At 36.6% G+C, this 11011-nt stretch overlaps 1 protein-coding gene across 2 annotated transcripts; it reads right to left on the reverse strand.

Moving 5' to 3' along the window:
- Positions 1-470: 470 nt before the first annotated feature.
- On the reverse strand, positions 471-10858 carry Dp1 (Dodeca-satellite-binding protein 1). Of its 2 annotated transcripts, XM_053770083.1 has the most exons (18): positions 10797-10858; positions 10647-10713; positions 8674-8942; positions 8122-8337; positions 7827-8033; positions 7527-7742; positions 7097-7280; positions 6828-6958; positions 6498-6681; positions 5462-6418; positions 4946-5087; positions 4115-4259; positions 3515-3763; positions 3060-3197; positions 2837-2931; positions 2528-2741; positions 2012-2224; positions 471-1564 (listed from the first exon to the last, which is right to left on the reverse strand). In XM_053770083.1, the coding sequence occupies exons 3-18, from the start codon at positions 8893-8895 to the stop codon at positions 1337-1339; spliced, it is 3741 nt and encodes a 1246-aa protein (XP_053626058.1). In that variant the 5' UTR covers positions 8896-8942; positions 10647-10713; positions 10797-10858; the 3' UTR covers positions 471-1336. The 2 variants fall into 2 exon arrangements, with proteins under 2 accessions (XP_053626058.1, XP_053626059.1); XM_053770084.1 differs by lacking the exons at positions 10647-10713; positions 10797-10858 and adding an exon at positions 10438-10571.
- Positions 10859-11011: the final 153 nt, after the last annotated feature.

The raw sequence follows: 11011 nt of genomic DNA on the forward strand, positions 1-11011 counted from the left end.
TTCGCTCGACCATCATGGGTCTGCATCAGGTGTTCTAAAATTTCAATTTTTATACCTCAACAGAAAATGCTTATCAGGCTGAACAACTTTTGTTAGGGCGTCATTTCTATATTTCCTATAGTTTAACCGTACCGTACCATCATGGATCTACATCAGGTGTCTCAGATCTTCGATTTTTATATCTCAACAGAAAATTCTTATCAGGCTGAACAACTTTTATTACGGCGTAATTTCTGTATTTCCTATAGTTTAGCTGTACCATCATTGTTCTCCATCAGGTGTTCCAGTTTTCAAAATCATTTATACCCTATATGTTGCCCGACGAGTTTTTTTTTCAAATTCTTTCTCTGTTATTATGATTCTATCGCCTAATTTTGTTTTTATGTAAATATATTCAATGTTTAGAAATATTTTTTCTACTGTTTTATTATACGTATTAATGATAGATTTAAAAATAATAACTAATGAAATTAATGTAAAAGATTTTATTAATATTTCAAACACATTTCACTATGTACAAATTACTTTGTAAAAATATTTATTCTTGTCTTAATATTTATTGATTTATTATCATAGGCAACACTTACAAAACATAGTATAGTAAAACATAATCATGAAACAAATTATTATGAAAAAATAGAAATTTCATTATAAATTTATGCAATAAGTACACAAAACATAATTATGCACTCGATTATGATGCACTTAATTAAAATAATAAGTAAAATAATATTACATAATTCAACGTAATCAAAAAATTAGTTGAATGGATTTCATTATAAATTTTCTACATTAGAAAATAAAAATAACGCATGGCATAATCGAATACTAATACGGACCCGAAAAAGAAATAACACTGGTTAGAAAAAAGTTCAAGTTAAGGATGAAATTAAAGAAAATTAAATCTTCACGAGTAGGATAAAAATATATAGTTATAACGATAGCGCAATATATGTTGCATAACCGCGAGAAGTTAGATAAACGAGTTTCGGATCAGTACCGATATAGTCAAATGCAAACGACAATCTGCATGTTTAGTTTACGTAGAGCATATGTAGGTTGCACTAGATAGGGTAGTTGCCATGAAGTCAAATCAGATATTTTTTTCCTTGTGTCAAAAAACAAAAAATATATGGGGCAGTGGACACAAGTGATGTCACAAATGGAGTCAAAAAGCATTATAATTAACCTATAATGAGAACGTGAAAAATACTATAAATAAAATTGATCAATTAAAGTGACATTCGATTATCGCGTTTCGTATGTGAATGTACACGTATACATATAATTTTATAGACGGGCAACTACCGTATTAGGATAGGTAGGTATAGTGCGGTTAGCGGCGAGGCCCCCAGGCGGCGGGCTGGCGCTGGGCGGGCGCGCTGCCGGGCATGGTGGGGAACTCGTGTGTGGAGGCGGTGTCGGGCGCGCGCTGCTCCCACGGGCCGCCCGTCACCACGAACCCGGCCGCGCCGCCCGCCTCGCCCGCCTCGCCGCTCAGCTCGCTGAAGTCGCCCAGCGACACGCCCGCCGGCCGCTGGTATCGGTCCACCACGTCTTGCAACTGCCCGGGATATCATTACTTTGTTATTTTATACGTCGCTACATAGCAAACGATGCCGCTTGCGTCTTGTGTCCCTCTTTAAAACTACGAAACTGATTTTGAGGAGAGCTTTTTTATAGATAGAGTGATTCAGAAGGTTTAGGCGTATAATTTATTATGATTCTACGCGAGCGAAACCGGGACGGACCGCTAGTTCCAAAATAAAATGCATTAGAGTATAATAATATTACATTTCAGTATTTCAAATAAATAAATTAGAAATGAGAGATGTTTCGTAGGTAGAGTTGTCTATTAGAAATGATTATGAAACACGGTCGAATCAGTCAATGTTCATCTATACTCTACTCTTATTTTACTCTACATAAATTACCATATGAATGGTATATGTAGTAGAATATGAATATCCAATTAAATGGTCCAATTACATAATGAACAATTTATACTTACATATTCCTCAGCCAAATTGAGTAAATGATCCTTAGCGTCAAGAACATTATCTTCGTCACCGGTAATGACCACGATCCCGTCTTCACTGTTCTTAGGGAAGCGGATGTCGACCTTGAAGTCGTCCATGATGCGCCTGATGTTCTTGCCCTTGACACCAATAAGCCTGCGGTGGACTCGTGGGTCAATTTCCACTTCATCGCGGAACTGATTATCCTAGAATTGTGATACAATATTATTAGGTCAGCCCACTTTACATTTCTTCTTTCATGACTTTCTTTTCCATTGAACATGTAGTTCCAGAAATTTAGCTCACGAGAGGATGACAGAAATACTTCCAAAGACTTCCACGTCCAAACGCATACATAGAAACTGTAAAATCTTACATCAAGCAAACAAGAGGTTGATATTATTAAAAATAAATTAGTAACTGGCACCTTGAATAATAATTCAAATTGCCAGTGAAAACCAATTTAGCACATAAATATTATTATAAAATTACCAGCTTCTAATACTCACCAGTTGATGTACTATGGCCATTATGGCTTCCTTTGCCTGATGCGCCTTGTCCTCGTAGCCCTGAATGGTGATGATGTCATCGTCAGGCTCGCCGCGCTTGGGCAAGTTAATTTGTACTCCGTAATCAGTACGGATTTTTGTTATCACAGCACCACCCTTGCCAATAACCAGTGGGTGGTATTCAGGATCCACTTTGAATTTCAATTCAAACGACCTGTTAAAAAGTTTTGTTAGAAGAATATAAATAAGAGAAACATTTACAATACAATATAGGTATGAATATAATGTGTTGAAAATAGAAATTGTTACCTGAGAAGCCTATCTTCCTTTTCTTTTTCCATTTCGACGATTTTGTCGGACAATGCATGTTTAGCCTTTTCTACATTGGTAGGAGTACCCGTAACCTAGAAATCATGTAATGTATTATTTACTTGCTAAGCTATGTATAGAACACATGATAAGTGACTTAAATATAAATGATATAACACTTTAGAATTATGCTTTTATTGTGATAATTAGCAAGATGAATCACCTTAACGATGTCACTGGTCTCCTCACTCGGCGGCAGGAGTATATGAACATCGTATGTCTGCATAAGTTCCCTTCTTTTTTGTCCGGCGAGTAACCGGTGTAGTTCGTTTGGCACTTCCACATCAATCGTAATAGGCACCTTTTAACAAAAATGTTATAATGTAGAGAAATTATGTATATTTTTTGTTAGCCTAACAAAAAATATACATAATTTTTCTAGTAGAAAACGAATTATAATAATGAGGATTGGTACAATGGGCAAAGAAGAATTATATTTTCGCCAAAATTTGAAGCATGATTGAGTGATGATGATTGAATGATCTCTAATAGGTAAAATTACTTTGTTGTTAATATATATGGGCTTATCATAAGCTTAAAGTAAATACAAATATGATCGTCTTATTAGTCAGACATGCCATATGATACTATGTGAATTAATATTTATCAAAATATCACCTGTTCCAATAAGGCTTTCTTAGCGGCCTCACAGTTCTCTGGACGTCCAGTAATCTTAATGATATCATTGGGGCCGGGATCCGAAGAATCTTCGTTGTTCTTCAGTGGAACGTCAGCGCCTTCGGTCGTGTCGCGCTCAGGGAATTTGATCTGGACGTCGTACTCTGCAGTGATGTCCTTCACCTTTGCACCGCGGGCGCCCATCACAGTGCGGTGGTGCCTCTGAGGAATCACGCATTCTACCGTCACCTGTAACAATCGTAATAGAAAATGTATTCGCTTATCCACAAATTTTGTAAATTGACAATATTGAAAGGAAATCTTCAGTTTGTAGCGCCGCGTTTATAACAAATTTTGTATGTTAAAAAAACCTTGAACTCAAGTTTCAAAAAGTAAATGACATGGATTTTACTAATTCACTTTTACATAGGTTACAATGCCTAATGAATGGTATAATAATGAGTATATTCGGCAACATGGTACATTAGTATTCACATTTGGAATAGTGACGATTGTTTGTAGTTGGCGAATGTTTTATAAAACAAAATTTTAGTAAGAGCATTTGGTAAGAGGGATATAAAATAAACTTTGCATTTTAACCTTAGCTTCCAAGTCTTCAATGATCTCGTTGATGCGAATCTTAGCTGCTTCGATGCACTCCTTGGGTCCTTTGAGCACGACGCGGTCGCTGTTGACGCCTTGCCGCGGGAATGAGATCTGCACGCCTCCACAATCGTCGGCGATCCTGCGTATAGTTGCCATGTCAAAAAATGGGTTTTGTTAAATGTCACATGTTTTTTTACTGATTTTGAAAATATTTTTCACTCATTAAATATTTTCAAAATGTTAAAAAATACTTTGTACGTTTAAGAAGCTAAATTATAAATTATGAAGGAAACAGATTATATGCTATGCCGCTTCCAGCTGATCATGGCAGATAGGGCCAACCGAGAAGTGCTTGTTATCCAGAATTATATGCTTGCGAAATGAAAATTGAGTAGAAAAGCGGCCCTTGGGCTCCGGCGTTCTATGGCTGCAGAAGACACCAGAATTGCGCTCAGATGACAGAAAACACCTTGATTGGCAATTTACTATCGATATTTTTCAGATCAGCTTTTGGAACATAAAATTAATTAAAACAGTACCTTATCTGTGTTAATTAATTTTGTTCCAATCACGTTGGGAGCTGGGCTGGGTTGGCTGAAATAATCAGCGGCTCAGACTCCACACGCAGACAAGAGGCCTAACTGCGGAAAATAGTCTAGACATGAGGCCTAACTGCGGAAAATAGTCGTTGAGAGAAAGAAGGTATCACGTTTTTTATAAATTGTAACAACAGTCTGCGTTGTCTCCGGTCAACACTGCCGACCGTTTCGCCTTTAGCAAGGCCGTCGAAAAACTAAGTATCTCAAATGTGAGATGGTGAGGTACCTGCGCAACACCTCGCCCCGGCGCGCCACGAAGTGCCGGTGGTGCCTCGCGGCCACAGTCATCTCGCCCTCCGACACGTTGCTGATCTCCGCCACGGCCGCCTCCAGCTGCTTGCGCGCTGACTCCACTTGCTCCTCGCGACCTGGTTTCATTATATTTTATTTAATAATAATAATGCATTTATTACACTAGTACATCTATAAGTACTGTATAAAAAAACCTAATACAAATGCTGTGCCAGTTATCCATATTATTTCAGGAATTATTTTTCCTTATTTGTCGTCGTTTTATTTACAAGACTCTTAATAGTAGGAAAGAGAACCCTGTGCTCCGACACTTAACGACTGGGAAGAAACCGGGAAGACAGTGAAAGGAGAAATAGTGTAAAACCTACTAGTTATTTTTTGTCATTTTAAAATACAAATTTTTCACCTTTGAAAACGGTTAAGGTATTGAGGTCGAAAGTTAAAACATATTTTATCTAATCTACAAGAAAAAATATATCTAAATGCTTACCAATGATAAAAATAGCTTCTTTATCTTCATCCTTTTCCGTCGGGAATATGATACGGGCACCAGTCTGCTCACGAATCTTTTTAATATTAGCACCATTCTTTCCGATAAGGAACTTGTGGTGTTCAGGTTTGGCACGGACATGGGCAGTGTGGGAAGTGAGCTCTCGCTCGGACGCGTGAGCCAGCAGCTGTTGTTTGGCTTTCTCTACGTCTTCCACTGGGCCCTTGATAACGACCTTATCGCTCTCGCTGTCGGCGGCAGGAAACTTGATAAGTACTCCGCCACACTCCTCCATGATGGAATGAATGAGTTTACCGCCAGCTCCAATCAGCGAGTTGTAATATTTTGGCGGTATTGTCACTTCCTCAGTCACTATGTTTGCTTTCTCGTTGTGTATTTGTTGTATTCTCTTCACCGCCTCCTCTACATTCTCGCGCTTGCCGCGAACTGTAATCACGTCACTGTCATCGCCTTCCGCTGGAAGATCGATTTGAGTTTGAGTCTCATCTCTGATCTTTCTAAGATTTAATCCTCCCTTGCCAATAATGAATTTATGGAATTGTTTGAAAATCGGCACTTCTTGAACATAAGACGATTCAGCAATCTCCTTGAGGAGTTTGTGCAGGAACTTTTCACATTTTTCAATATCATCCTGCGGCCCTCTCAACTTGATAGGACTTCTCTTCTGTCCTTGATCGGGAAGAGAAATAAGGACACGATCAAACTTCTCACGGACTTCCTTAATTTTTTCTCCTCTTACGCCAATGAGCGACTTAATATATCTATGATCAACATAAACTTCCTTTGTCCTTTCATTTTCCAATTTCATTACCATCTCCCGAAGCTCCCTCTCAGCATCAGCTACACCTTGATGGCTGCCCTCAATACGAATCACATGAGTGCCTTCATTTTCAATTATATTTATAACTACACCAGTCTCATCCTTCAGTCTGTTAACTGCAATAAAATATTGTTGTTAATATTTAATTATAAATAAATCAGGAACCAAAAAATAGACATTTGATATTTAACTTACTGTTAGCTCCACTCTTTCCTATAATGTGCTTGAAGAATTTAGGGTCAACAGAAAGTTCAACATAAGTCAGAGTGTCCAGCAAATTCTTGACAAAGTCACTCAATTCCACCTGGGCTCTTTCCACTTCTTCTGGTGGGCCGTCAATCTTCACTTTATCCTCAGAATGTGTTATATCCACATGGACCTAAAAATGTAATGAGATAAATCATTTCGCTATTTTGTAAACACAATATATAAACATCCCTGTTTCTTGCCTGTGCAAAAAAGCCTAACTGTATAGTGTGCAAACTCAAAAGGCTAGTGATTAATACAGAAAAATATGTATGTTACCTTAGAAAAATCTTGGGTGATTTTCTTAATGTTAGAGCCATTCTTTCCAATAATATATTTATGAATCCAAGTTGGAGCATCCACAGTAGCAGTTTTCACAGAGTTTGCTTTCTCGCATACCTTAGATAGAGCTGTAAGTAAAAATAATCAAAACATAAGTACACTTGAATTTTGATAATTTGGTATACAACTTTTTATGTACTGGACTGGAAGTTAGCTAATATGTTAAAATACAAACAAAAAATGTTCAGTTCCAAAATTATACTCACCCAAGCCAATTTTATTGTGGGGTCCATGAAGAGTGATGGTACCAGTTGGGGAATCGGGTGGGGGCATTTCAACTGATACACCAGTTTCCTTTAGAATCTCTTGAATAGTGGTACCACGAGCACCAATCACATACTTGTGTTGAGACTTGGGCACCTCAACTCTCACCGTGGAGCACTTCTTGGCCTTTTGGAACAAAACGTAGCACTACATTATTTAGTCAGGAAATCTTTTCAATGTTAATAACTCAGAACTAACAGATGGTAGTCAATAATAATTCTCCTGCATCCACACTTATTATCAAGCCTGTCACAATATTCTTCGCGTTTTCATAACAAATGAAATAGATAGCATTAAAGATAGCAACTTCATGACAATACATAGGTCTAGGCGCAGTATCATAAATCTTTGTAAAAATGTATTTAGGTATACCATATCTTCATAGATTTGTTCGATTTGCGCCTTGGCGGCGAGCACGCCATTCTTTTCCCCAGCAATGACGATTTCGTCGCTCTGTGTAGACGCCGGGGGGATGTGAATACGCGCTCCGGTCTCAGCGCTGAGGGCGCTGGCTCGTTCGCCGTAAGGTCCTTGGATGAACGGGTGGTAGATTTTCGGCACAGTGATGCGCTCCAGGGCTTTGCGCGACTAAAATAGTAAATTAAAGAGAATGAAGCAATTGTCTTATTTTTATTTATACATAATTTAATTATCGAGAATATTTCTATTTACCTGTTCCTCAGAGCAAACTCTGATCTCATGCTCAGCTTTTTCAATGCCCTCCTTAGTACCAGTAATAGTGATCGTTTCGTTATTATCCGCAATACCAGGAACGCTGATTTTAGTAGCAGTCACTTTCTCAAGCTCCTTCAGTTTTTGCCCCTGCTTACCCAAAATCCAACGGTGATGTTCCTTTGGAATCGAAATTTGCTTGCTTGCCTAAAATATAGAACATAATAATTTGTTATTTCAAATGTAAATGAATAATTAAAATATAATAAACAACTCACAAGTAGTAGGTAGGTACCTGTTGCTGGAAGTGAGTTAAAATTTGACGCCTTGCTTCAAGTACGGCACTGTGCTTTCCAGTAATTAGGAAAGTCAGACTGCCATCCTTACTTGTTGATATTTCAATATGCGCCCCGGTGTCCTTGGTGATGGCTTGGCAGGTTCTCAATGATTCACCTTCTCCAAAAGTGTTAGCATTGTCCAATTTTCTTTCTTCATATGGCACATGGAAAACCTAAACCGATCGTTATTTTTTATTTATTTCACAGTTTTCTATTTCATATACATATATTTGTACCTGCTTTTTAAATTGGTTCAAAATTAATAGCCTATTATAATATACAATCTTGTTAATAGCTACGAGAATTTAAAGCCATAAGAAAAAGCTTAGTATAGATAATAACTAAAGAATAACACTGATTTTGATAAGAGAAAAGGTAAACTAAACACAAAAAATGAATACAAAAAATATGTACAATTTAAATGTATTATCAATTCATTAAGATCTTACATAATTTCATACCACATGTTTGGGTCAGTGACGCATGTAATTATGATAAGTAAGACATACCTGCGTGTGCAGGGAGGATCCAACACGAAGTTTATTGGTGACCTGCTGAATGCTGCGCTGAACAGGCGGCTGCGAGTGCGGCAAGGCCGGGAAGAGATCGTCGTAAGCGTATCCCGGCCCGCTGTTCTCGTAACCCACGTTGTTCATTTCCTCTCCATGCACAGGCATTTCAGAATGAACGGGAAGCATATCTCCAACCATCATGGATTGCTGATGCATCATTTTTCGTCTCCTCCAGCAGTCCTTGTCCGCGCCAAGTCGTTACAGTACTAAATAATTACAAAATGAACGTATGAACACAATGACGCCATATTATAAATAAATGATCATTTTATTATAACATTTGTATTTGCATCACATATTTGAACACATGTCCATTTCTTTATGTGTGTAATGAAGGACACATTATGTAGATTTAAGAGTTGTACATAATATATAAACTATGTTGAACAAGTAGAAAAATTGTTTTTTTTTAAGTAAGTAAGGAAAAAAGAAAGAGTTTTGAGTGTTGCCAGTCATGTCTCGTACTGTATTTATTAATCAATAATTGAGTATAACATCAATCAATGTCCCCATTGATGGACACAGGTCTTCCATAATTTATGTTTTAAAACATAAGTTGATTGCTTGCGAAAAGTAACTTTTTATACTCATGGGAATCACTTCACAGTATGCTAATATACAAAATAAATGGATATCAGCTTTAGGAACAGAAAAATATTGTGTTCCATATTATTATAATCACTATATACATAGTATAAAACATGCTTCCCACTGTCTTTTAAACGAACTTTAAAACTATGCTATGGATTTTGATGAAGTTTTTTTAATAGATAGAGTGATTCAAGAGGAAGGTTTCGGTGTATAAATTAGTTATTTATAATATATGGAATGCATGGGATAATTTGGGGAGGGTTTTGCCCAGAAGTGTGATGTAAATTGCTAGAAAAAAATGTATATGTCATTAAATTAATAACATAGAAAACTAAACACAGAGGAAATTACTTTTGTTAAATATGTATAGTGACAATGTAAAGTTAATGTCAATTTAATAGCCTGGGCATAAAATTATGATATCATACTGTTACTTGTTATTATATTTAGGTATGTAGATTAAAAATTTGGTAATCTATTACCTTCTAACAGCAAACATGAGATATATGAATATTACTACTAATTTCTTTAGATGAACATTTCATTCTGAGGCTAGGTTTTATATTCAAATTTCAAGTAAAAATATAGTATAACTGTTAGTAGTAGTTGTTGAGTTAGTGCCCCTTAACACAGATTTCCTTTAGAGCTAATATAGGTGTGATTTATTAACCACCTTTAAAAATAGAAGGTTCTAAATTTCACACAATAATTTATTATATTCTTATCCATACCTGTACTTATTTATTTACTGAAAGCAACATGTGTAATTGGAATTTACACATTCAGCAACTTTTAATAGAAGCATTTCACATAAGAACACATGATATGCTTTTTATTTATTAATATGTAATTACTTAAGATATGATAATGACTAAGTCAACAATATCTATAATGAGCTATTTATTCGACCCAACGAATTTAAGCAGACTCATAGCATTGTGCTAGCTAAAAAGACTAAGTACAAAAGAATGTTAACAGGATAGGTATAAATATAACTTAAAAAATGTGTATTCTAAAGCAAACCCAAGTCAAATAATTATCATCTGCAGACTAGAAGATGTATGTAGACCCCGTGGATTAACCAAACTTCGAAACACTTATGCAGCTTACCAGCCGAAATGTCTGATTGCAACTTTCTAACCAGCAATATTGTAGTAGAATATTTAGATCGAAATCAAGAATTTTGATTTAACAATCTGACTTTTAACCATGATTATAGATGATCGTAAATATACCTATCGGCATCCCAAATTGTGATAATACGTGTCACCTCCAACACATTTGACGTGGAACTCGTTTTATTAAAATACAACACTTACCGTACGTACTGTAGCTAATCAACCTGAAAGCTTAATCCTTCGACGCCAGATTCAGATATTCTTTCTCCTGCACATAAATTTATGATAAATTAATCATTAAACCTAAAGAAAACAAAAATAATATGATATTTTTAAGAAACACACACATACCGAGCGGCCGCGAGGAGAAAGATGAAAAAAAATTTAATGGTGCCATAGATAAAAAACAAACAACGTCAAAATGACAAAACAGAAAATGCTCCTCAATGTGGGGTGGGGTGAGACGGGGCATCTATGGTTGAATATCGGGGTGAGACCAGACGACTCAGTTAATTACATTATCACCAGGCGGCGCTGTTTCAGTGCCATATAAATCGATCGAATGA

The sequence above is a fragment of the Plodia interpunctella genome, chromosome 3 (genome assembly GCF_027563975.2).
Source record: "Plodia interpunctella isolate USDA-ARS_2022_Savannah chromosome 3, ilPloInte3.2, whole genome shotgun sequence".
Lineage (NCBI taxonomy): Eukaryota > Metazoa > Arthropoda > Insecta > Lepidoptera > Pyralidae > Plodia > Plodia interpunctella.

What these genes read in the sequence shown, in the direction of transcription:
- Dp1 (XM_053770083.1), bottom strand. Translation starts at nt 8,895, where the DNA reads ATGATGCATCAGCAATCCATGATGGTTGGAGATATGCTTCCCGTTCAT. An exon ending in AACAAATCTATGAAGATATG is followed by an intron (nt 7,281 to 7,526) that starts GTATACCTAAAT and finishes TTGTTCCAAAAG; the next exon opens with GCCAAGAAGTGCTCCACGGT. An exon ending in CCACAATAAAATTGGCTTGG is followed by an intron (nt 6,959 to 7,096) that starts GTGAGTATAATT and finishes TTTTACTTACAG; the next exon opens with CTCTATCTAAGGTATGCGAG.